This window comes from Coturnix japonica, chromosome 2 (genome assembly GCF_054131305.1).
Source record: "Coturnix japonica strain WE chromosome 2, WE-NBRP24, whole genome shotgun sequence".
Lineage (NCBI taxonomy): Eukaryota > Metazoa > Chordata > Aves > Galliformes > Phasianidae > Coturnix > Coturnix japonica.
The window spans coordinates 59,581,307-59,608,928 of record NC_140664.1 but is presented as its reverse complement, the minus strand read 5'-3'; the positions used below and the strand labels follow the sequence as shown (position 1 = coordinate 59,608,928).

At 42.7% G+C, this 27,622-nt stretch overlaps 1 protein-coding gene across 30 annotated transcripts in view; it reads left to right on the top strand.

The window, feature by feature from the left end:
• Window positions 1-27,622, top strand: part of TPK1 (thiamin pyrophosphokinase 1) — a 93,754-nt gene that overhangs the window by 31,641 nt on the left and 34,491 nt on the right. For 14 of the 30 annotated variants that reach the window (XR_014943470.1, XR_014943471.1, XR_014943474.1 and 11 more), the window contains exons 4-5: window positions 511-583; window positions 12,648-12,743. Coding sequence is in view for 18 of the 30 variants with exons in the window: in XM_085539931.1 (XP_085396057.1) it covers window positions 511-583; window positions 12,648-12,743 (169 nt within the window). In the remaining 12 variants the exon portion in view is untranslated. Of the gene's footprint in view, window positions 1-510; window positions 584-4,935; window positions 6,202-12,647; window positions 12,744-12,818; window positions 12,935-14,394; window positions 15,929-18,331; window positions 18,992-19,648; window positions 24,518-27,622 lie in introns of those variants that run through there. The other 16 variants (XR_014943478.1, XR_014943476.1, XR_014943477.1 and 13 more) reach the window with 10 other exon arrangements.

The following is a 27,622-nucleotide window of genomic DNA, read 5'->3' as shown; positions in this document are numbered from 1 at the left end:
CAGGCATATCCCCTGCCCATGACGAGTGGCATAGGGTCAGGGAGCCATGGCCCTCCGTCAGGTCTGATCAGGACCTTACCTATTGGAGTCCATTCAGTCAGCTGATGGTCTCCCATCTGTACTTAGGGACATGATTTAGTGGGCAACAGTACTGATAGGTGTACAGTACTTCATTATCTTAGAGGTCTTTTTCAACTTTAATGATTCTACGATTCCATAATTGTTCAAATAGTTTTCTGGTATGATATACTAGGATGATGTTTGAGGGAACATGTAGGTACATGACTTACCTTATGGAGCTGGGGAGATGTGTAAACACCTTGCCAGAGTGCAGCAGAGAAGAGACACGGTTTGTTTGCCTGTGACATTACTTTGTGTCATCTGCTCTTTTAATATTCTTGTAACTGTCTCCTGTTCTCTTGAGAGATTAATGCTTCTGTTCCTTCAACTCTTGAAAAAATAAAGTGAAGATTGAGTTTTTCATTTCATTGCTCATTTCTTTATTTTCAGATTCTTGCCTGATTACATCAGTGGTGACTTTGATTCTATCCAGCCTGAAGTCAAGGAGTACTACAAGCTTAAGGTAAAGCAATACTGCTTGGATGTGCTTGTGCATGTTAGAGTGTTGTAGAATCCAACCCCCTAGTTCTCCCCTTGGTTACTGGGTGTTTTTAGCTCCCTTTGGTGTCTTTAGGTCTTTCGATGTGAAGTAAGTTACAGGCTTAGATGTTGTGCTCTGCCTCTCACTGTAGTGATGCTTAAAGTAAAAATAGAAGCTGCATTACTGCCTGACTCCTGTGTTAGATGTAGTTTCATAGCACCAGCTCAAGAAATAGAAGGTGTATTACCGGAGATTATAGCAACAAGAAACTATGGTAAAACTTCCTGAAAAATATGTGACTTCCTTTGCCCTGTGTAGATACAGAGCAAAAAAGACTTTCACACAACAACAAATTTATTTTTCCCTTTAAGTATGTGCCTAGATAAACATCTTCAGGTAGTTCAGTTTTCCTGAAATAACAAGAATGTTCTGTTGTCATTTGTTAATGCTCCTGCTCCCACTTGCTGAACTACCTCTCCTATCTCAGCATGCAGAAGGCTGATTTGACTGCTCCTGAGCTTCCTGTCACATGCAACTGTCTTGAACTGCTGTCAGGCCATGGTTATCAGTGATGTGCACTGTAGCTACAACTTGAGCTTTATCAGCATTCGTACTGCATTCGCAGGATATTTTGTGCTGTTGCATTGATTTTCCATATATACCTAATGTAACTTATTCTCAACTGTTAAACAAAATAAAAGGGGATGGAGTGCCAGATGGAGGGTGGAATACTCCTTTGCATGTGTATAACTAATTCATGATGGCCAACAAAAACGAGCTTAGAGAGAAAGGGAAGGTCTAACTGGTAGCAGTTTGAGTGTGAATGGAGTGAAAGTGAGGGAAACAGAAAGTGCCAAGAGGTGTTCATCCTTTGCAATCCCCTGTGCCCTACAGTGTGATGCACAGTGAGAAATTATGCCCACTCTTCGTTCTACTCTTTCTGACTTACTTGCTGTATGTCCAGCTGCCAGGTGAATGATGAGTGGTGCTGAAGCTTCCTTTGATATTTCAATTGCAGTGGTTTAATTTATATGAGGAAATAAGATAATATTTTTTCTTTGTGTTTGTGAAGCTGAAAGTACATTTCCTTTTGTATTTTTGATAAATGCACTGCATAGTTCTGTGAAGTTTTATCTATGCAAAGGAGTGGCAGTGACTTATTGACAGAAATTAAAGCATCATAACTTATTTTATCTGAGGACAGCAAACCAAAGGTTAAGAGATGCTACTTTTTCACAGTAAAGCTTATGGATTTTGATTATTGAGTTATATTCATGTATGAGCATTTGTGTCAAATAGACTTGCGTCAAATAGACTTGCTGTCATGGAGTTATCTGAGTCCATGACAAGGGGCAAAAAGCCCAGGGGAAAAAAACAAAAAAAACAACAAAAAAACCAAACAAACAAAGGAGAGAGGAAATCTACACTCCTTTCTTTCAGCTTATAAACTGACCTTGCACTCTGGGAGAGAGGGACAGCAGAAAGGGGGTAGAAAGATAGCAGATGGGTCTAACAAAAAAACAAAAACAACTGCGATGATCTGAGGAGGAACAGTAATTTACTAAATCTAACAAAATCAAATAAAATGAGTGAGACAAGAGTGGGAAATGAGAGAATAGTGAATGAAGTAGTCTTACTCAAGTAGACTGCAAGGAAAGTATGTTTTCTCTGCAGCAAACTGAGAGAATGGGCCGAGCCGTTTGTGTCCTTCCAGCAGCTCCACCTTTCTTCCTCTGCCTATGAGGTCCTCTGGAAATGCCAACCTTCCCTTCCCATCTGAGGACCCAAAATGGCCACAAAAGGCAGTACGCGGAACCAGAACATTAACTCTTTAAAGGCCATTGTTTTTCATGATGTTGTGACGTGGAATACTCGCAACAAAAAAAATCACAAACCCACAAGTGCTGAGTAACCAGGGGGAATGTTAAACCCTGTGCATGAAACTAACTAGGATTCTGTAAAGCAGACATAGGTACTTTAAGCAGTTGTATCATCATGGTGAAATAATTACAGGTCTGACTTCCCCGTCACACCAGCTTCATGACAGGATGTTGCTATAAGACTCAGAAGGTATTCTGCCTCATTGAAGTGATCAATGTGTTAGCAGACCTATGCCATTGCAGAAAACATGGCTTACATATTCCCAAAGACAAAGGAAGGGATATCTTTAAGCCAATTCTTCTGATGTGCTTAGTGTGCCCCGGTGGAGCAAGTGGTAGGAATGCCGCGTTGCAACACCGAAGGCCTGGGGTTCGAATCCCCCCTGTGGCACAAGTGGTAGAAGTGCCACTATGCTACAAAGGAGGCTCGAATCCCGGGGGGCTGGACTCGATGATCTCTAACGTCCCTTCCAACCCGCACGAGACTATGATACTATGATATGATCAAGGATTAGATGACAAGTGTTTCCATTTTCCTTTAACAAGGATTATCACCATTGTGTCAGGGAACTTTATTTAAATAAAGTCTATTAAATGGATTCATTTGTTCATCTCCGTTAGGCTTGGCATGCCATAGTAAGTGAAGGGATGGAAATGACCCTGCATTGCAGAGAGAACTTGTGGTAATACTTGTGTTGCTGAACACTCATCTGGTTCTTGCTTTAGCTGTATGTCTCTATTATTGAAACCTTTTAAAGCATCACTTGGTGATCAAGCAGCCATTTGTATTGCTGTGTCTCAAAGAAGACTCAGTTTTGGAAGGTTTTTAAATCAAAGTTTATGGTAAATTATGGTAAATCTATACTGATGCATGTAAATGGAAGGTTGAATGCAGTGCCTTGTGAAATTCAGATTGGGCAGTTTAATGAGAATTCGGTTAAGCTTTTCTACCAAGCAAATTGCATGTGCTTTAGAAGGATTCTATAGATGTAGTAGTCGCTACTTCAGATCTGTAATTAAATGCTGTGAATATATTTACACTTGCACTCTTTTTCCTATTGTCATTGTTTTTTAAACCCCTCAGAACTACTGATATTTACAGGCAGTTCCGTAGCTGTAGCATTTTCTCTTTTTTTCTATCACATTTCTAAGATCAATGGCTATGAAAATGCTTAATAGACAAGGTATAAACATTGCCCTTCTGTTTTATGATTGTCTATATTTCTGAATTGTATTTGTATGGCAGTGCTGGTTCATCTATAGCTAATATGCTGCCTTGCTTAAATGCAGGTTTTGATGTCATGCACTCTGCTGACTTTCTGAAGCCTTGTAGTAGTTTTGAAAGTTGATCTTCCTCAGTTATATTACTTAAAGGCATTGTTTTTCTGTTCCTAGGTTTCAAAAGTCTGATATTTTGGGGGCTCTTGCTATTTGCAGTCATGAATAAGTATTTGAAGCTCTGCTTTTCTGCTTCAATTTTGCTGTATTCCTCTAGTGTGCTCAGCAGAGCTCAGCAAAGAGGCTCGGCAAGCTGACTCTGCAGGAAGTTTTCATGAAATACAGAGTCTCAGGGCCAGTGCATTAGTTTGTGTTCTGGTGTATTGTCGGATTCCTTTGTTTGAAGAAGCTGAGATGATCTTTGAATAAAACATAAATGAGGGTTGCTCAAATCAAATAGATTTGGAGGTATAATTGGAGATAGAAACAGTCCCCAATATGATTAAATTAATTAAAAGAAAATTTGGAGATCTCAGGATAGAGGAAAATAAAGAAAGGAAACTGAGAAAAAGGTAAGAAGTCTTTTAAAAGGTGAAGAGAGTAAGCAATTTCAGGGAGAAATATAAGGGTAATGGCAGCAGAGGAAAGGGAAGACAACTGGACTGAAATTACTTCAGACATGACTCCTTTTTTCTGTAGATATCAGAAGATCATCCACATATTGTAATAGTACCCCTGCATCAGTCAGACGCTCCCACTGCTCCAAGTCCTTAGTCAACTTATTCCCAAATATTGTAGGACTGTTCTTAAATCTTTGTGGAAGCACAGTCCATGTAAGCTGTGATTTTCATCCTGTACTAGGATTCTCCCATTCAAAAGCAAATAACAGCTGGCTTTCTCTGGCTAGTGTCAAGTAGAAAAAGACATCCTTCAAATCCTGGACAGTAAATCATATTAATTCAGTGGATAATTTGGTGAGCAAAGTATATGGATTAGCTACCAGAGGATGTAAGTCCTCTGCTATTTTGTTAATTGCTCTTAGGTGTTGTACCACTCTATAATAATTTCCATCAAGCTTTCTTACTGGTAGTATTGGCATGTTATATTTTGCCTCACATTCTACCAGCAGGCCATGACTTTAATGTTTTAGAAAAATATGCCTTTTCTGGTTGACCTGAGGCCCCTTTGACCACTACAAAATTTTCATTTAATGGCATCAAAATTCATTTAAAACAGCTCCAGAACTCCTCCTGGGCTCCAACGACCATGCCCTGGTTGAGTTTGTGATCTCAAGCGATGTGGGCCTGGCAAAGAGCAGGACCAGGATGCTGAACTTTAGAAGAGCAGACTTCAAGCTACTCAATGGATTGCTGGCCAAGATCCCCTGGCACACTGCCCTCGAAGACAAGGATGTTGAGGAGAGCTGGCTGCTCTTCAAGGATGCCCTCCTGGAAGCACAAGAGGTCTCCATTCCCCTGAATAAGAAAGTGGGCAGGCGAGGTAGGAAACCGGCATGGCTCAGCAAGGACCTGCTGAGAGAACTGAGGGTGAAGAAAGGGGTGTACAAGCTCCAATAATAATAAAAATATAAATAACCAAAACCAGGTTCTCATGCTGAGAACTTGAGGCTGAGAGGGACTGACACCACCAGTCAATCTCCCTCTCACACTCTTTTATAGTCCTCAGCCTCTCCACTTCCTCCTTCAGGTCAACTACGAGGCTGAGCAAGTAGTTCACCTGGTCGCAGTGAACACAATCACTGCCTCCCTCACCCAGCACTGCAAGGGCCATGCTCTGGCACTCAGTACAGCCAGAGACCTGCACACCAGCATCTTGGGTTGGGGGCTCAGTCTGAGTTTCCTCAGACATTTTGGCAGCAGCCTTCCTATAAGGCATGTGCAGGACGTCAGTCTGGGTCTCTGCAGTCTTCTTGGTTGCTGCCTCCCGTTTCTGTGAGATCGGGACCCTTGTCTTGGCCTCCTCAGTATTTCTGGCAGCAGCCTTTCCCTCGCTTTATTTTAACCAATGGATCCACTAGGGTAGATTCCCCAGGTTCACATCAATCCCTTTCCACCAGGGCTTGGATCTTAACCCGGCCCCCCTCCCTTTTCTGACCCTTCTGTGGGCATTCTTTTTTCAATGTCCTTTTTCCTACAGATGGCACGCTGGTCTTTCTCAAGCGGTCTCCTTATTCCCCTTGCCTCACCTCCTGCAATGCTGTTAATTTAAATTGCTATTCAGGGGCTACTTTTTCCCATCTTCTAACTTATACAATAACCACTACTGATTACAGTACTTTATCAAAGTCTTTTTACTCAGACTACCCTCTGGTCCTCCTGCAATTTATTGCCAGTGTGCTAAAATACACCCAAGGGGTGTTTTCTCTGGTACCTCCTTTACTTGCAAACCCCATATTTTACTCATCTATTGATTCACTATTCTCCAGGAGTCCCCACAGATAACTCCTATTACTTTAAAATTTCTCCAAAACAGTCCCCAAAATTCGTTGCACCTGCACTCTGGGCAGGAATGACATCAACAACCCTGATATCATTCCATACAGACTAAACAAGTTATCATGTATACAGGACAACATTCATTAATTCTGTGGAAACAGTACCATCACTCTGGTCTGTCACTATAATTTATAACATATATTCTTCCTTTCTCATCCCTCTCCAAATAATTAATTTACTCATATAACATGCACACTTGCTTCAGTTCCTCCCAGGAGCCTGCCAACTGTTTCCCTTATGGGAGAACTGACTTACAGGGCAAGAACTTCCATTCACTCACACGTGTACGCAAGATACTATAAGTATAAGCAGCAGTTTTTATATACTATAAGTAAACAAAAATTCAGACAAGAATATACTTCATACTCTCAATTACACACATTGCTGGCTTCACACTTCACTAAGTCAGAGTTCTGGACGCCTTTTCAAGCTCTTTGATAGCAATTACTCAAATACACAGTACCTGGCCATAAACAATAGATGGCAATAGCAGCAATAGCACAACTTTATAATTTCCACTGGTGATAACAGAAATAACACAACCTTATCCCATACACATACCTTTCTGCCAATGGATGGTCCTTGTCTGCTCCCTCAGTGATCAGGTGAGGAAGAGGAGTCCTTCCAATAAATCCCAGGCCACACCAAAGGCGTCCCCTCTCTCAACCAGTCTCACAGCCAAACAGAAGTGGTCCCATCTGGGTCACCAAAATTGTCCTGTGGAATCAGACTCTAAACTAGGCTATAAAGCAAGTATGTGTTTATTCAGTGCTGGGCACATGGGGGATCCTCCTATCAGCGAGCAGAGCTCGCTGGGTGCAGACAATGGAGTTAAAAGGCATGGAGAGCGGTGGGGAGATGCTGCCTCTCTCAAGTGCCTCTATACCAACGTGCGAAGCATGGGGAATAAGCAGGAAGAATTGGAGTTCTGCGTGCGGTCACGTGGCCATGATCTCATTGCGATCACGGAGACGTGGTGGGACAGCTCGCATGACTGGAATGTTGTCATGGAGGACTATGTGCTTTTTAGGAAAGATCGGCTGGCAAGGCGGGGTGGTGGAGTTGCTCTTTATGTGAGAGAGCAGCTAGAATGTATTGAACTCCAGCTAGGGGAGAGTGATGTAGAAGTTGAGAGCTTGTGGGTGAGAATCAAGGGCCAGGCTGGCAAAGGGGACACTGTTGTGGGTGTGTACTACAGGCCTCCTGATCAGGAGGAGGAGGTTGGACTCGATGATCTCTAGAGGTCCCTTCCAACCCCTACAATTCTGTGATTCTGTGATCATACTTAATCTTCATGTGAAAGCCTACTTAGCCGATTCCTGATTTCAGAAGGTCAGCTTTTGCCTGGGCAGGGTACTAATGATCACAGGGGGACCATATCCCTTCTGTCATCTAATCAAGCACAAGTGTGTCTTTTGGGACTATTTATTACCATAGTTTCCTGTTGGAAATTCTAATGGGGCAGTAGTGGGAACTTTTCTTCAGTCATGCAAACATGCTCACTGTTCTTTATTTGTCACAGGTTTTAAGAGCATGTGAATGTACTTAACAAGGCTTAGCATGCTTGTCATACAAGCTGAAGTGTGTTCCTGTTCTGGCATTGACAGTTGCTTACACAAAGAGATGTTTTAGAAATGATCTTTTCTTTGATAAAATTGCATTCTCAATGTCTTGAGTATATCTCAGGCTGGAAGTAGGGCATGTGCTGTGAGGAAACGGAATCTCACAGGTCAACTCCCATTTTATTCTCCTAATGGTCCATTAAATGGGAGTGATAGTAGGGGGGATTCTGAAACTCTTTGATGTATTTTTCCATGATGAAAGCTCCATTACTGTCCCTAAAGAATTCATCTCCTACTGGACCTTGAAAAGCTGTAGTTTAGTCTGAGAGGCAGGGTATTGTAAGGGAATTTTTGTCAACAATATCAGAATCTACTCTCATGTGCTCCAGTAGTTGTACATAGAACTCATCTGAATTGATCTTGGAAAGGGGATTGGAGAAGTCTTCACATGCTCTTTACAGTCTACGTCTTCTTGAATCCAGGCAGTCATGGATTCAGACATGTATCCTGTTATTATCTGCCAAGTTTACTGTTTTGAACAGGGACATACATATAAGGCGCAGAGGTTATGAGGCATTTTAGTGGTCATGTAGGTGATTCTCCTTGGATTGTGTCCTCCTGTACAAAATACTGGATAGCTCTGCGTAACATATTTTTTGTAAGTGCAGACCTGAAGCTCAAGTAAATACATATGTAGAGAAATGAAGTGACATGAGGAAAAGAATAATTGCTTTTGACATTTTGGACAAGTTCTTCTTGAACTTGGTTTTATAAAGTCTGAAAAAAGGAGGTAATGGATGACAACTAAGTAATGCAGTGGTAATTCAGAGTTCCCTGTGGCAGGAGTAAAGCAGTGGAGCGGGAGAGAGGCCAACGCAGAATAAGTGGATAGATTAAGGAAGAAGGTACTAGAAAAGGTTTAAGGATCCTTCAGGAGCACTATTTGTTGCTCGTGTGATGCACTTTATGTGGTGACTCTAGATACTTTGGAGAATTAGGGTAAATGAGATTTGCTCTGATAAATATTAAAAAATAGTAATAATAATTGTAAAGATGAACAGTCCATAAAGCATATTACTGGTGCTTACAGTGACTCTTGTTTAATTAGACAGACTTTCAGAAGAATTGCACAGAAGGAAATGCTAGCAACAATGACTTCCTGCTCTGTTATCTGTCCATAGAAACTTCACTTATTCCCAGAGAAAGCCCTCCCAAATTGCTTTCTTTTTCCTTTTCCTTTTCCTTTTCCTTTTCCTTTTCCTTTTCCTTTTCCTTTTCCTTTTCCTTTTCCTTTTCCTTTTCCTTTTCCTTTTCCTTTTCCTTTCCTTCCCCTTCCCCTTTCCTTTTCTCCTTCCCCTTCTCCTTCCCCTTCCCCTCCCACTCCCACTCCCCCTCCCCCTCTCCCTTCCCCTTCCTCTTCTCCTTCCCCTTCCCCTCCCACTCCCCCTTCCCCTCCCCCTCCCCTTCCCCTTCCCACTCCCCTTTCCCCTCCCCCTCCCCTTCCCCTTTCCCCTCCCCCTCTCCCTTCCCCTTCCCCTTCCCCTTTCCCTTCCCTTCCCACTTCCCGTCCCCTTCCTCTTTCCCTTCCCTGGGCAGCAAATGTGAGGAAACAAGAGGTCCATTGTCCATTTTGGCAGGTAATTCAGTTTTTGAAGTTGCTCATTAGCCAATTCTGAGAGTATCAGTTTTGGAAACATACAGTGTCCTCCACATAGCTTTCAGCAGTGAAATTATTAGAAGTGTGGTCAGCATACTGAGGGAGGTGTTCCTACCCCTCTACTCTGTGCTAGTGTGACCTCCCATGGTGTACTGTGCCTTGATGTGTGAAGTCCTCAGTAACATGAGAGACGCGGACCTATTAGACTGTCCAAACAAAGGCATCCTAGGCATGGAACAACTTCCTACAAGGACAGGCTGAGTGAGCTGGGACTGATTGGTCTGTAGAAGAGGCGGCTCTGGGGACACCTGATAGCAGCCCTTCAATATCTAAAGAGAGGACAGACTCTTTAGCAGGATCTGTGGTGATACGATAAGAGGAAATGGTTTCAAACTAAAAAAAAGTGAGATTTAGATTGTATATAAGGAAGATTTTTATTTATTTATTTATTTATTTTCATTAAGTGTGGTGTTGCACTGGAAAAGATAGCTCAGAAAGTGATGTAGGCCTCATCCCTGGAGACTTTTAAGGTGAGACTGGACCAGTCTCTGAGTATCTGATCTAGCTGTAGATGTCCATGTTTATTGCAGTGGAATTGGATTAGATGATCCGACTCAAGATTCTATGATTTGATGATTTTAAGAAATAAAAATAGAGAGACACACAGTATTAAATTTGATTTCACTAAATATATGTATTTATTTTGAAAAGTAAACTTAATAATAATGAAAATTGTGACACTTCATTTCGAAATACCTCAATTTAGTTTGAAATCATTCAAATTACTGAAAGTCTAAAGGGAACAGACAGTGCTGGCAACATCACTGGCCGAGCTTGGAGCTAGTGTATGGTAAAGTAGCTTTTGGTAGGGGTCTGTATCATACAGATACAAAATTTCTTTATTATTATTTTAAGTCATTTGACTTTAGTTCAATGCTTAGGCTTGAACAAAGGAGAATGGTTTATGTTCTCCTTCAGTGTATGAATAAAAATGAGGTATGAGTTGATGAGAACTACTGTTCATAAACTGTGGAATGGCTTGGTGATGAGAAATTACCAGTATTCTCTCCAGCTACTGAGTTTAACCACATGCATCCAGTAAATCAGTTCATTTTTAAATGCAGATCGATGTCTCTGTAACATGTAAGACTGCTTTAGTTACTAAAGAATAAAGATACAACTTTGGGTAGAGTGTGTAATGGAGAGAAGTAGGTACAATTTAGTGTGGATTGGAGCTGTACATAACCCAGGTTATGTACAACATTGGTTGATGTACATAACCCAGCTAGAAAATGGGATAAGATCAGTGAAGTGTAACTGAAATGCTCTGTTTAGTAATGTGCAAGAACCTTGTCAGCTAAAGAGAAGAACTAAAACAACTGTCATTGATGGGGATGAGGGACTTATTTTAATATAAAGCTTCCCCCCACCAGTATGGCACACTGGTGTCCATACTGCACCCCTTAATCACTTCAGAGGCTGTTATCCAACAGGCTGCCCAATTGGTGGCTGATCTGGGGGAGATGGGCCAGGCGCAATATCCAAATGTTGGAAGGAACAGAGGTCCTCCCCATAACTAAAACCAGGAGTCCCACTTCACAGACTCCTCAGGACCCATATAGGTATCATGAAAACAAATGTTTAATGACTTAATCCAGACAGGGATTCACTTTGCAAAAATGGATTGCCAGTCATGTCCTCCTTCAGCTTTGGAGACAGCTGAAGGATAATCAGAAATTTCAGTATCACCCCAAAAAACCTGGGATGAGAACTATTGATAGTTCAGCATGGAACAGCAGATTTCCCAGCTCCCAGTAAAAGGAAAGGCCTACTCAAGTGACCCAGGTTACTATTCCAGAGCCACCTGAGGAAAAAGAAATGGGAATTGTACAGTTACTTGCGTGATGGAGGATGCCAGCGCCCCAGTAACTAGGGCCTCCAGATGGGGCCAGAGACCATATGTTGAGCTGACAAGTTTTTGGTCCCAAAAGAATATACAAAGGGTTATGGTGTTGTTTGACATAGATGCAGAAACATCAATTATTTATGGGCATCTGACTAAATTTAACGGGGGTAGAGTGATGATGGGTGGCTCTGGGGCACATACCATTCCAGTGGTTGAAATTGGGGATTGGGCATCTCCTGCCCTGGGAATATAAAGTTCTATTACCCCAGTCCCAGAGTACAATTTGGGCACTGACATTTTATGGGGTCTGACTCTCCGGACAACTGTAGCGGAGTTCAGACTTCAACAAGGGTGTATTAGTGTCTTGGTGGTGCAGGTAATATTGAGAGACCATGTGAAGCATAAGCCTATTTGTCTGCCAGTACCGTGCTGGGTTACTGATGTGAGACAGTATCAACTCCTAGGGGGGGCAAGATGAGATATCGTGGACATAGTTCTTATAATTCTTCCATATGGCCAGTGCAGAAGTCGGGTGGAATATGGAGAATGATGGTGGACTATAGAGAGTTGAATGAGGTCACGCCACGTATTCATGCAGCCATACCCAATATCGCCTCCCTAATGGACATGTCAAGGGACTGGTGATGCACTGGAACAGGTTGCCCAGAGAGGTTGTAGATGCCCCATCCCTGGAGACATTCTAGGGCAGGCTGGATATGACTCTGGGCAGCCTGGTTTAGTGGTTGGCAACTCTGCCCGTGGCAGGGGGGTTGAAACTAGATGACCTTTAAGGTCCTTTTCAACCTAGACATTCTATGATTTTACAGTTCTATGATATTACACTCACTGCAAGGAGACTGTTCTATAATCATTCTAAATTAACAACTTCACATTTTGGGAAACTTGAGCACCTTTGTATACATACATTTATGCATATTTCAGCATAAGTAGCAAAAATGTAGTAACTGTAGCACCAGAGTGAGGATCTTTTTCTTGACCTTGATCCTCGAAGTTCCATATAACCTTGAGCTTTCCACATCTGAAATTGTCTATCCAACAGAACACTGTAGAACAGGCTTGTCCAACCCACATCCCAAAAACTGCCTGTGGGTCAGAACAGCTAATAATACAACCCCACAATATCATAATTTTTTAACATTAATATGTGATTTTTGATGTTGTTTTGTGCGCCTTTTGTGTCTGCCACGCACATACTGTTGAATTTCAGCAGAGAGAGCATTAGTTCTCAAAACTGAAAGATGTAGTAAGTTTATTTTTCTCTCTGTGTTTTGCTGTTTATTCACTAGGGATGTGAGTTAATTGAGACCATGGATCAAGATTTAACAGACTTCACCAAGTGCCTTCAGATACTCCAGAAAAAGATAGAGGAGAAGGGCCTCCAGGTAAAGACACATCTTTGCCTCTTCTTGCTTATATCTACTCTTCATCTCAACATACTTAGATTTCTATCTTTTAAGTTTGCAGGTGAGGTGAAGCAATATTTTCAGTAGCCACTCCGAGGTTTTGCTGTATTATCTGCAGACCTTGTAAACACTGATGCTTCTACTGAATAGAATTACTGAGTCTGTCAATGCACAAGTGTTGGTTTTCCTAAAAGGCTGCTTCTATTGGTTTCTGTTAATGAACAACTCAAAATGCAGAACAGCTGTTGTGGTTGGTGTTCAAAGTAAGAGCCGTACTTTAGAAAGTAAATACGTTTTCAAGTCTTAATAGATAGATAATAGATAATAGATAATAGATAATAGATAATAGATAATAGATAATAGATAATAGATAATAGATAATAATAGATAATAGATAATAGTCTCGTGCGGGTTGGAAGGGACCTTAGAGATCATCGAGTCCAACCCCCGGGATTTGAGCCTCTGTGTAGTCTTGGCATGCTGAGCCTTAGCGTCCACATCTCCTTGATCTCCTCCCAAAGATGAGATGGGAAAGAGAACCTTATTCTATCAGCATTACGTATGATGAGCAATATCTCTTTCTGCAAAAAGCTCCCCTGAAATCCAAAAGAACCTTTGCAGAGAAAGCAGTGCGCTAAACTTAATAAGAGTCACTTGGAGCTGTGAGCTGTTCCTTTCACTTGAAATGCATATAAGGCTCCACTTCCTCTCCCCTATCATAGCTTGGTTTCAAAAGCCCTCCTGTTTCAATTCTCTGAGATGCAAAATTACAATTTTTCAAGAATACCCAACAGGATTATCTGATGGCAGTTATGCTCTTGGAATTGCTGCCCATGGAGCGTTCCTTCATAAGGGCTGAGCTCTTTCTCCTTCTCTCTCTGCCTCTAAATGAAGGGTTGAGAGGAAGCAACTGCTGCATGCTCTTGCCAACTTTGAGGACAAGAGGCTTTTAAGAAAATGAATGCAAGAGCACAAATTGGAAGGGCATGCATACCTCATCCTTTCCCATTTGCATTGTAGCAAGACAGGAAAGCTCACCAGCAGTTTGAGATCTCGTTTCCAACAGGGCACCAAGAGATGGAAATGTCAATACCACTCACTTCTTCTTTTATCCTTTCTTCAAGATGATGCATAATTACCCATGTTTTGCAGAAGCTGTTTTGAAATGTCTGAATCTTCTAAATGAGGTGTATCTGTGGAACCCTTCAGAGTGCTGCTGCACAGTGTCCAGTACACACTGTAAATCATTAGGTTTTTTTTCCACCATTAGTACAGACAAAGATGGGAGAGTTTCTCAGGCACCTCTCTGAAGTTAATGAACCAGTTTTTCCTCAGCTGAGACACAGACCTGTAGGAAGAAGAGAGATTTTCTCATACTGTCAAAATACACTAGCCACTTCATCCACCACTGGTCTTTTGTTATCTTTCCAGATCACTTATGCCAAGATGCTGGCATACAATGATGGATAGGCTCCATAAAACTCTTTGCCACAGAGATTGCATGCATTTGACTTTATCCGTATCTTGAGATGGCATATTATAATCCAAGTTAGTATCATACACAGTCTTTACCATAGGTAATTCCCCTTAAATACTGAATAACTTTCTCCTTGGTTGTCCATTTGCCTAGGTAACATTCCAGATCTTCTTTGAAAGAATATCTTCTCTTTACAGCTGACAAGATTGCTGCCACAGAGTGAAGGATTGTATCCCTTTTCCAGTCACTTTGTCAATGCCAGCATCCCTACAAAGACAGACTAGCTGCTTAACTTTGCTACCAATTAAATACAAGCCGTTAGTCCCATTATACTAGCACTGGAGCAGCCAGGTGACAAATGTGATCGCTTTAACAATGACTGTAATCTTTTCATGGATCTCATAGCTCACTCAGTGTTAGGGGACTGTTTCTGTCTCATTTATGAGTTCTGTCTCTCCTTCTTTCTCCCATACTTGTGATGGCCCTTTTTCATCTTCTTCTGTCTTTGTAGGATTTGCTCTTTTAGGAAGAGGGAGGGGGACAAAATGAGGGCCTCTGCGTCTGAGGCGGCAGTTCAAGACTTAAAACAGAGCTTGTTGGGTGGAGACAATGGAGTTCAAGGGCATGGAGAGGGGTGGGGAGATGCTGCTTCTCTCAAATACCTGTATACTAACGCACGAAGCATGGGAAATAAACAGGAAGAATTGGAGTTCTGCGTGCGATCACGTGGCCATGATCTCATTGCGATCATGGAGACGTGGTGGGACAGCTCTCATGACTGGAATGTTGTCATGGAGGGCTATGTGCTTTTTAGGAAAGATCGGCTGGCAAGGCGGGGTGGTGGAGTTGCTCTTTATGTGAGAGAGCAGCTAGAATGTATTGAACTCCACCTGGGGGAGAGTGATGTAACAGTCGATATCTTGTGGGTGAGAATCAAGGGGCAGGCTGGTAAGGGTGACACTGTTGTGGGTGTGTACTACAGGCCTCCTGATCAGGAGGAGGAGGTTGATGAGGCCTTCCATAAGCAACTGGAAGTAGCGGCACACTCCCAGGCACTGTTACTTATGGGGGATTTCAATTATCCAGATATTTGCTGGACGACCAACATGGCCAGGCATGTGCAGTCCAGACAATTCTTGCAGTGCATTGAAGATAACTTCCTGATGCAGGTGGTCGAGGAACCGATGCGGGGTGGGGTGTTGCTGGACCTTATTCTCACCAAAAAGGAAGGACTTGTTAAGGAAGTAACAGTCAGGGACAGCTTGGGATGTAGTGACCATGAGATGGTGGAGTTTGAGATCCCGAGTGGAGGAAGCAAAACAAAAAGTAGGATTGCTACCCTGGACTTTAGGAGAACCAACTTTGATCTCCTTCGGGACCTACTTGGGGCTATCCCGTGGGCCAGGGTGCTAGAAGGCAAGGGGGCCTGTGAGAGATGGTTAGCGTTTAAACGGCTCTTCTACCAAGCTCAGTATCGGTGCGTCCCTGTGACTAAGAAATCGGGAAAAGGTGCAAGGAGATCTGTGTGGATGAGTAAGGAGCTCATGTGCAAGCTCCGCAGAAAGAAGAAAGTACATGGTATGTGGAAGAAGGGTCTAACCACTTGGGAACAATACAAGAATGTAGTCAGGGACTGCAGAGATGTGACCAGGAAGGCCAAAGCCCACCTGGAATTGAATCTAGCTAAGGAGATAAAGAATAATAAAAAAGGCTTTTTTAAATACGTTAACAGCAAAAGGAAGGCTAGGGAGAATGTGGGCCCCATACTAAGTGAGGGGGGCGCTCTGGTAACAGGGGATGCTGAGAAGGTGGAAATACTGAACGCCTTCTTTGCTTCGGTCTTTAGTGAAAGGGCTCTCCCTCAGGAATCCCAGACCCTGGAGGTTGATGAGTGAGTCCAGGGAATGGGAGATTTCCCTTTAGTCAGGGAAGAGGTGGTCCGTGAGTGCCTAGGAAACATTAAGATCCATAAATCCATGGGACCTGATGGGGTGCATCCGTGGGTGCTGAGAGAGCTGGCGGAGGTCGTTGCTGAACCGCTCTCTGTAATCTTTCAGAGGTCTTGGAGAACTGGGGAGGTGCCTGAAGACTGGAGGGCGGCCAATGTCACTCCAGTCTTCAAAAAGGGCAAGAAGGAAGACCCGGGTAACTATAGGCCAGTCAGCCTCACCTCTGTCCCAGGGAAGGTGATGGAACAGCTTGTGATGGATGCCATCTCCAGACAACTGGGTGATAAGGAGGTTATCACGAGTACTCAGCATGGGTTCACCAAGGGGAGGTCGTGCTCGACCAACCTGGTGGCCTTTTATGAAGATGTCACTAGATGGGTGAACAGGAGGAGGGCGGTAGATGTAGTCTACCTTGATTTCAGTAAGGCTTTTGATTCTGTACCCCATGACATCCTTATAACAAAGCTGAGGAAGTATGGGATAGATGAGTGGGCAGTGAAGTGGGTTGAGAATTGGCTGACTGACAGAGCGCAGAGGGTTGTTGTTGGCGGTGCGGTGTCTGGCTGGAGGCCTGTAACTAGCAGCGTGCCCCAGGGGTCTGTACTGGGTCCGGTCTTGTTCAACATCTTCATCAACGACCTTGATGAGGGGATAGTGACCACCCTCAGCAAGTTTGCTAATGACACGAAGTTGGGAGGATTGGCTGACACACCTGAAGGCTGTGCTGCCATTCAGCGAGACCTGGACAGGCTGGAGAGCTGGGCAGTAAGAAACCAAATGAGATTTAACAAAAGCAAGTGTAGAGTCTTGCACCTGGGTAGAAATAATTGCATGCACCAGTACAGGCTGGGGGATGACCTGCTGGAGGGGAGCTCTGCTGAGAGGGACCTGGGCATCCTGGTGGATGACAGATTAACCATGAGCCAGCAGTGTGCCCTGGCCAAAAAGGCCAATGGCATATTGGGGTGCATTAAAAAGAGCGTGGCCAGCAGGTCAAAGGAGGTGATCCTCCCCTGTACTCTGCCCTGGTGAGGCCTCATCTGGAATATTATGTCCAGTTCTGGGCTCCCCAGTACAAAAAAGACAGGGATCTCTTGGAAAGAGTCCAGCGGAGGGCCACTAAGATGGTGAAGGGCCTGGAGCATCTCCCCTATGAGGAGAGACTAAGCAAACTGGGTCTGTTTAGCCTTGAGAAAAGAAGGCTGAGAGGGGACTTGATCCTGGTTTATAAATACCTGAGGTGTGGGAGCCATAGTGGCAAGGCTGGTCTCTTTTCAGTAGTGCGTGGGGACAGGACTAGGGGTAATGGGATAAAAGTACAGCATAGGAGGTTCTGCACGAATGTGCGGAAGAACTTCTTTACAGTGAGGGTGACGGAACTGGAACAGGCTGCCCAGGGAGGTGGTGGAGTCTCCTTCTCTCGAGATATTCAAGACCTGCCTGGACGCCTACCTGTGTGACATGGTGTCGGGAGCCTGCTTTGGCAGGGGGGTTGGACTCGATGATCTCTAGAGGTCCCTTCCAACCCCTACTATTCTGTGATTCTGTGATTCTCCTTACGAAATGATCTGATTTTTCTAGCCACTTCTTCCTTTTGCTTATAGGGACAATTTGCTGGCACTGGTTAGTTCTCTGGTGGGACTGTGGGTCTTGTAACAGGGACTGGAGCAATCACAGTGCCTGTCACAGGGACTGGAGTAACCTCAGGTTGGGTCTCAAGGGTTGGGGCAACCACAGGGCCCATCAGAAAGGTTAGAGCAATCACTGGGCCCAGTTCCTATTGTTGCAACCACAGGACCCATTTCAGGGGCTGGAGCAGACATGAGATCTGTTGCAGGGTAACCCTTGCAACATCTGCAAGAGTTGAATCAACCACACGTGGTTTGGGGTCTAGAAGTGGAGAGAGGAGTTGTTCACCTACATTCGCATTTATAATTTGAAATACAAACTTACATGTTACAATGTGGATTTTTTTTCTCCTTCAGGAAAAAAAAAAAATCATAAAAGCTTTCAGCTTAGAATATTATCTAGGTGGAATATGTTTTCCTGGTTCCAGGTGAATGAAGTTATATTTCTGCAGCTTTGATTTTTACCTGCTGTCTTATTGTCATGGTTTTGTAATTTTATAATTTTGCTATCAGTATTCCACATCATATCATCATGTAAAGTATGGATACTTGTATTGAATGTGCAGTCCAAAGAAGAAGACTACATATCCCAGAGAACAACAGGGGTAATGATAAGTCACGGGACCAGGACGCTATATAATCTCGTTCCCAGGCTGGAGGGCCCTCCTTCTTCTCTCGAACTTCTCGGAGAGTGGGGAGCGTTCCAGCCGTGTCGCCTAGAGTTCACAGTAGGCCTCTCGGTTTTCGAGGACTCTCTCTCTGTTTCGTTCGATTTGTTAGCCTCAATTATATTATATTGTGTTATCTTGTATTTCAATATCATATTTAGTAAAATAAGTTTTTTCTCCTTAGATTGCCGCTGTTTTTATCCCATTCCCCTTTTCCCCCTCCTTTCTGGGCCCCGGGGGGGGGCCCACGGGGTGGCTTCCCCTGTCACGGGCATAGGTAAATCTAAGTAACCCGTGACAGATTTTTTGGTGGAGAATGCAGACATAGAGCTTTTTAGCTTTTAGAACGACTCTCTCTTTGCTCTTATAGAGGTTTGTTAGCTTCGTTACGGGAGTGTTATCTTTTCGTAGCTGCTCACTGAGAACGTGACCTTGAAATACCAGACAAATTGACAACATTAAGGGTAGCTGCACATTCTCAGCATTGCTATCTAACTTTTGTATAGAAAACAAAGGGATTTCTTTCTCCCTTAGAGCAAAGCTAGCTAGCTCTGACTTTTACAGAGCCTGCCAGCTATGAATCCACTCCATCCCAGTTGCTCTGTTTAAGGGATTGAAAGCAATTATGATCTTCTCAAAGTATTGGTCAACTATTAACACCATAATTTGGTGATGTGGACTTGTGCAGGTATATGGCCTAATAAGGTGGATACTGATGGAGACACCTGCCTGGTACTTATATGAGATGTGGTATGGTCCAAATTTTGGCATCTACACCCCAGATGGAATTGTGAATCTTACAAACACTTGCATCCCAGATGGAATTGCAAATCTTACAAATACTTGCATCCCAGATGGAATAGGCAATTTTACAAACACCACTATGTTTAATCCATTGTACAGGCTAAAGAAACCGGCTTTTTTTAGGTTGTACTCTCAGATTTCCACACGCCTTTCAATAACTGAGATAGGGTTCATACTTGTATCCATGTTATCACTATTAATGAATGCATATGTATTCCTATACATTCGTTCTATGCGGAAGTCTCCTCCAGAACCAGAGAATGATGACTGGCAGGAAAAGTCTTAGAAGCATGGGGACCCGCAGTGTCATGGGATTTCACTCTTGAACACCTAAGGGACCCTGAGAAATTAAGTGAGTATTTGGGTCAGAGATCTAAGGAGGTAAACCTTATGTGGGGTTTGGCTTATGCATACCGTGCTTTGTATCCTACTATTCTGGAGAGAGAGAGTTTCCGATCTGAGATTCAAGCCCAAGTTAACTCTGATCAGTCACAGGAGGCATCAGTAGCAATATCAGTTGCCCCTGTGGAAGGCAAGAAATGGAAACGGGTGTCCATGCGTCTAGAACGAAAAGAAGGAGAAGCAGGGGGGGGGGGGGCAGCAGAAGTCCCGGGTGCCGGGCATGGAGCAGTACTGAAAAAAGCAAAGGGAAAAACCAAGAGGCATGAAGAAGAGACTGATGATGAGGAGGAAATCACCTATCGTCGACCTCTGAAGCTGACTGAAATCCAAGGCTCAAGAAAGGAGTTTACACGGCATCAAGATGAAGGTATCCTTGCTTGGTTGCTTCGCTGCTGAGACAATGGGGCCAACAGCATGTCTCTAGATGGTAATGAAGCTCGCCAACTAGGAAGCATTGCCCAAGATGCAGGTATCGACAGAGGGATTAGCAGATGTTCGGATGGAGCTGCCACTCTCTGGTTGCGTCTGTTAGAAGCCGTGAGAGAAAGGTACCCCTATAAGGATGCTTTGAAGCCTAAATTTAATAGTTGGAATACCGTCCAAAAAGGTATCCAGTACCTGAGGGAATTGGCCATGGCGAAAATGTTCTACAACCCTGATCCAAGTGAACATGATCCTGAGAGAGTGAGGGCCAATCCTGACATGTGGCAGAAAATCACAAGTACAGCACCAGAGAGAATTGCACAGTTATTGGTAACAGCATCTAGAGGATTTGAGGACAGATGGCCCCGAGTTGTTGAGCTGATTATAATGCTTCAAACCGTCGATCAGCAGCTCCCCCAACTGCATGCCGCAGTTTCTGCCATCTCACGGCTAGAAGACCGACTAGATGAAATGTGCAAGAAATTGTTTCCATCAACTAATCGTAATGATCCCGTAATAGTATCAGAAACAACTGATGAAGGTCAATCCTCGTACGGGCCACCAGGTCTATTGAAGGATCTGATCAAAGTATTCCAGTCCTACTCCTCACCTGCATCATCAAAAGTCTCAGCTGTTAAACGCACACGCTTCCCAGCTCGAGCAAAGAACAACAGTACGATTGCACCGTGTGTTTCCATGTGGCGCTACCTATGTGACTGTGGAGAAGACATGAGGAAGTGGCATGATCAGCCTACTTCTGCACTACGAGCACGGGTGAAAGAACTACTAGACATACCAACCACCAGTGGAGTTGCACCAGTCATCACAGGTAACCAATAGAGGGGCCCTGCCCTCAGTCAGGGGAGGGAAAGGGATAATAGAGTTTATTGGACTGTGTAGATTCGATGGCCTGGCACATCAGAACCACAGGAATATAAGGCGCTGGTGGATACTGGTGCACAGTGCACCCTAATGCCCTCCAGTCATGAAGGGACAGAATCAATCCATATTTCTGGATTGACTGGGGGCTCTCAAGAATTGACTGTGTTGGAGGCTGAAATAAGCCTCACTGGCAAAGACTGGCAAAAAGATCCTATTGTGACTGGCCCAGGGGCTCCACGTGTACTGGGTATTGATTACCTCAGAAGGGGGCATTTCAAGGATCCTAAGGGGTATCGATGGGCCTTTGGGATAGCTGCTGTAGATATGGAAAACATTAAGCAGCTGTCTGTTTTGCCTGGCCTGTCAGAGGACCCGTCTGTTGTGGGGCTGCTACAGGTAAAAGAGCAGCAGATACCGACTGCTACAAAGACAGTGCACAGACGGCAGTATCGCACCAACAGGGATTCCTTGCTCCCCATTCATGATTTAATTCGCCAGTTGGAGAATCAGGGAGTGATCAGTAAAACTCACTCACCTTTTAACAGTCCCATATGGCCAGTGCATAAAGCCAGTGGAGAATGGAGGCTGACGGTAGACTGCCGTGGCCTGAATGAGGTCATACACCCCCATTGAGTGCTGATGTGCCGGACATGTTGGAACTCCAGTACAAGCTGTAGTCAAAAGCAGCCAAATGGTATGCCACCATTGACATTGCCAACGCCTTCTTCTCTATTCCTTTGGAGGAATAAGAGGCCCCACCATACAACAAATTACCAGAAAATGAAAAGAAATATGCCCTATTCACTGACGGATCATGTTGCATTGTAGGGAAGCATTGCAAATGGAAAGCTGCTGTGTGGAGCCCCAAGTCAGTTTGCAGAGGTAAAAGCTGTCCAGCTGGCCTTAGATGTTGCTGAACGGGAGAGGTGGCCAATGCTGTATCTTTATACTGACTCATGGATGGTGGCAAATGCCTTATGGGGTGGTTACAGCGGTGGGAACAAAATAACTGTCAATGGAGGGGTAAACCTGTTTGGGCCGCTGAACTATGGAAGGACATTGCTGCCCGAACAAAGAATATGGTTGTAAAGGTGCGTCACGTGGATGCACATGTGCCCAAAAGTCGGGCTACTGAAGAACAACAAAACAACCATCAGGTAGATAAAGCTGCCAGAATTGAGGTGGCTCAAATCGACTTGGACTGGCAGAATAAGGGCGAATTATTTCTAGCTTGATGGGCTCATGAGACCTCAGGTCAACAAGGAAGAGACGCGACATATAAGTGGGCCAGAGACCGAGGGGTGGACTTAACCATGGACACTATTGCGCAGATTATTCATGATTGTGAAACATGTGCCATAATCAAACAAGCCAAAAGGATGAAACCTCTCTGGGAGGAAGGGCGATGGCAAAAGTATAAATATGGGGAGGCGTGGCAGGTTGATTATATCACCTTGCCATGATCTCGCAGTGGTAAGTGTTATGTACTCACCATGGTAGAGGCAACCACTGGGTGGCTTGAAACATACACAGTACCCCATGCTACTGCTCGAAACACCATATTAGGTCTTGAGAAACAAGTCCTATGGCGACATGGCACCCCAGAAAGAATTGAATCTGATAATGGGACACATTTCAAAAATTCTCTTATAAATACTTGGGCTAAAGATCATGGTATTGAGTGGATTTATCATATTCCCTACCATGCACCAGCTTCTGGTAAAATTGAACGATATAATGGGTTGTTGAAAACTATGTTGAAAGCAATGGGTGGTGGAACATTTAAGCACTGGGAGAAGAATCTGGCAGAAGCCACTTGGTTGGTCAATACTAGAGGATCTGTCAGTCGTGATGGTCCTAGTCAATCTAGCCCCCTACACACTAGAGAAGGAGATAAGGTCCCTGTTGTACATGTTAAGAACATGCTGGGAAAAGCTGTTTGGGTCCTTCCAGCTTCTGGAAAGGGCAAACCTATCCGTGGAACTGTCTTTGCCCAGGGACCTGGGTGCACTTGGTGGGTAATGCAGAAGGATGGGGATGTTCAATGTGTACCACAAGGAAATTTGATGCTAGGGGGAGTGCAGTCAATAATTTTATGTATCTATGTATATATATATGTTTGCATGTGTAGTGTATTTTAGTTATTATAGTTGTACATTTAGTTATGTTACATGCAATTCTACTATTTAGCTATCATAGTTTTACATACGTGTATATATATGTATATATATTAACCATGATGTAATAATGTAGAATAAGGGGTGGAATGTCATGGTTTTGTAATTTTGTAATTTTGCTATCAGTATTCCACATCATAACATCATGTGAAGTATGGATACTTCTATTGAACGTGCAGTCCACAGAAGAAGACTACATATCCCAGAGAACAACAGGGGTAATGATAAGTCACGGGACCAGGACGCTATATAATCTCGTTCCCAGGCTGGAGTGCCCTCCTTCTTCTCTCGAACTTCTCAGAGAGTGGGAAGCGTTCCAGCCGTGTCGCCTAGAGTTCACAGTAGGCTTCTCGGTTTTTGGGGACTCTCTCTTTCTCTCTGTTTCGTTCGATTTGTTAGCCTCAATTATATTATATTGTGTTATCTTGTATTTCAATATCATATTTAGTAAAATAAGTTTTTTCTCCTTAGATTGCCGCTGTTTTTATCCCATTCCCCTTTTCCCCCTCCTTTCCGGGCCCCGGGGGGGCCCACAGGGTGGCTTCCCCTGTCACAGGCGTAGGTAAATCTAAGTAACCTGTGACACTTATTCAAAGGCACTACAAGCCTGTTCCCCAGTTATTTACAGTTGAAATTACTAGGCAAGGAAACCATCTCTTCAATATTAAAATTTAAAAAATAAATATTTTTAAAATTATTTTAAAGGAAGGAAAAAGATTTGAGTAATGTTGCGTTTGCTGCTCTTTCTGGGTAGCAATATGTTAAGCTAGGAAATTAATTTAAATCAGCACATAGTGTGGACCCATAATCCAGTGACATAGTTTATCTGGATGGAATTCTACTGCAAGATGCTGAAATATTTGAAATGGATGTTCTTCAGTTCATTAGAAAGTAAGGTATTGTTTCCTTGCTACACTGGATGGAAAGAATGTTTTGCTTTCATCTGTTAGTCACCTCTGTTGGGGAGGTTTTTGAGCTTTTGGGAGCTTATGGGGGAATATTTTGTTCCAAACAAATTAAGTTCTGGTAGTTTGTTTTTCATTTCTGCACCTCTGTCCTCCTTCTCCTCTTCATTCCCACTCACCCTGACTGTTTGTAAACAAATGACATGTGAGTGAAGGAACAGTATACTGAAAGGTGATTACGTTGTACAACTTTCTTGCATGCAGTCACTTGAGCGGGAGATGTGGTGAAACAGATGCTCTGTACCCCCTCAGAAGAGAAGGCTGCAAAGTGAGTTCAGATTTCACTAATTATTAGAGAATTCCATTTGGGAAGAAGCCTTAAAAATGCCTTCACCACAAGGAAGAGTGCATCTGGAGTTGACAGTTTACTCAGATCTGGTAGGAAAAAAACACCTTGTTAGTTCTTGAACTGCTTTTCTGGTAATGAACAGTGGTAATTTTGTCTTCTAAAATAATTTGCCAAGTTCATCATTATATTTTCCCTTTCTCAAAGGAAAACTCTTAGAAAGTTTCTTAATTTTCAGAGTCATTTGTTTCTGGTTTCCATTATGAAATGTGGTATCATATTTTGCTTGCTTAGCAAAAACATGCAGGAAGCAGTATTGGGATCATTTTATGATACCTGAGTCACTTGTATACATTTATACTCACTGAAGTGAACTTTAGAACAAGCAGTACCCTGCATTTCTGAAAGTCAGAATCAGTCCTAATTTTCCTTCTTCACAATGCTAATTCATTTGTGAACTGAATTGTGTTGGTTGGATGAGGCAGTGAAGTACCATGAACAGAATCTGGCTCCTGATGTTTCTTTCCAACATAAAGGCTGTTGTACGAGGGCTGTTCCAAAAGTAGTCTCTTATGTTATTATGTTGGTTTATGATGTCAAAGGTGGGTGTTGGTAGTATGGCAGTAGGGGTTGAGCCAGTACTCCATTAAATTTTGTTGCTGTGCAACAGCAGAGGGGCAGTCTGACAAAATGGCGTCCAACATGGAAGTGTGTATGAAGCAAAGGTGTGGAACTGAATTCCTCCATGCAGAAAAAATTACATCCACTGACATTCATTGAGACCAAACAGAGGATGTTTGCACAGTGAGATGGTGGGTGATACATTTCATCAATGGCAACAGTGCAGTGTGAATGACACTCCTCATTCCAAATAGCCATGCGCATTTTTTACAAGTGCAGCAAATGTGCACTGCCTGTTCATTGCTGGCAAAAATGCATAACTGATGGTGATGACTATGTTGAAAAATAATGTTTTGGAACTGAGAATTTGTTCTATCATATTTTATTCTTTTGCTCTTTGTATCTGCTGTAGTTTCCATGGAAATAAATGGGAGGCATTACTTTCTGAACAACCTGTGTGCCTCGGTGGCGCAAGTGGTAGGAATGCCACCTTGCAATACCAGGGCCCGGGCTTCGAATCCCCCCTGTGGCGCAAGTGGTAGAAGTGCTGCTCTGCAGCACAGAGGCTCAAATCCCAGGAGTTGGACTCGATGTTCTCTAAGGTCCCTTCCAACCCTCACGAGACTATTACTATTACTATTACTATTACTATTACTATTACTATTACTATTACTATTACTATTACTATTACTATTACTATTACTATTACTATTACTATTACTATTACTATTACTATTACTAGCTGTATACATGTATTGCTTTCTGTATGACTGTGAATATGGGTGCACACACACATGCAGGAAGGTTGTACATGTAACCACAACTTTTCTGGCAGCATACCTTCCCATTCCTTTGTTTCTGTTTTTGGTTTGTTTTTTCTCATGTCTCAATAGCTCTGTCTTCTGACATTTGTTTTTTCTACTGTGTTGTCTATTCAATGTTATGTGTGCCTATTTTGTTTTATTGCTTTAATCACTATCCTATTCATTCTATGTTTATGTGACAACTTTTGTTTCTATGTTACAAGACCTTCAAGTAAACTTATTTTCAGTAATTTCAGTAACTGTGTTTTGTTCTTAGCTTTCTCTTATGTAACAAGACACCATCTGAACTAGCAAAAAAGGTAGATTTGCTTACAGTATTCTTCTTAGAGTTGAAGAGATGTTACATTAAAAGTGAGATAAAAAGTAAAACCTGTGTTGTGTAGATTGGGAAGCAGAGGTGTAGAAGCAACTTCTCTGCAGTCTCCCAGTGTGCCAGCAGTACAGTCAGGGATGACCCTCCAATTCCCAGTCTTCATATGCTGATCTTGCCCTAACATTCCCCAGTAGTTCCTCACTCACGGGCAGTTGCACTGGGAATCACTTCTGTTGAGCAGCACCTAACATTTTACTTTGCGGCAGTCTCACTACTTGCCTTCTCCAACCCCCACTTTGCCCCCATTTTAGGCAAGTAAAAAATGGAAAACAACCACAGTGGCATCAAAGGATTTAACTAATGTTACAATTCCCATGTTTCTTTTGATTATTCAAATGCCCAGTGGCACAAAAATTGGAAAAACATCGTGGGAAAAAAAGAAAATAAAAAAGTGTTTTCATTTTCATTAAAAAGTGGGAATTTGTTTATCAATAACACAGTTCCAAGGAAAATCTGCATAACATAATGGTAAGTTTAAGCCATTATCTTCATCTCAGAGTTACAATTTCTGCACTCTGTTTCATCTAAAATACCGTTTAGTCTAAAAGCTAAGCTCCAGGACTAGTTTATGTTTAACTTCTATTATATTTTCTGCTTGAAAGTTAAAGCAACTCATTTACTTTTATGAGCTGCATATATATATAAAATGATTTTATTGAAAATGAATTGCATTTTAGTGGTTTAATATGACTATATTTCAACTGATTAAAGTGTCAGTGTCAATATGAAAAGATGAAAAAAATCTGTCTCCAAATGCTATGAAGATGCATGGCTAAAAGTAAACCCGTTTGTAGACGTCTGGTGGCACTGTTGGATTTTTCTTTCTAATGTCTCACTGGAGGAGAACAGAAAATGCAAATGATACATATTTTAAGGGAAGTTAAAAACATTTATAAAAGTTTTATATGTTGCCAAGTGCTGTACCAAAAGATTTGAATGTTATTAATAGTAAAATTATCTTCATTAACATCTCTTGTCAGAAACAACCAAGTCTGAAGATCCTATTAATTCACACTTTTAACATATAGAATTTCATAATAACTTTCAACAAGGGTAAATCTGTCATGTAGGATACAAAGACATATATGAGCACTGACCATTTTAACTCTGAGGTTCAAATCCACCTTCTAGAAAGGCAGCATCTAACCCTTTCTACCTACTGCTGAGCTATTTTAAGGCTCAATATTGTAAAGGTATAGCAAGGTACATTTCCTGCATTTAAAGATATCAGAAACACCCCAATCCTAGAGAACAAGTAGACTAGGATTTCTTCATGCTCAACAATAGCTGCGGACATCAAGACACTCTGAATTTATGATAAAGATTTCTATGTAAAATGTTAGCAGGAATGCACTACATCATATGTACTGCGAATGTTT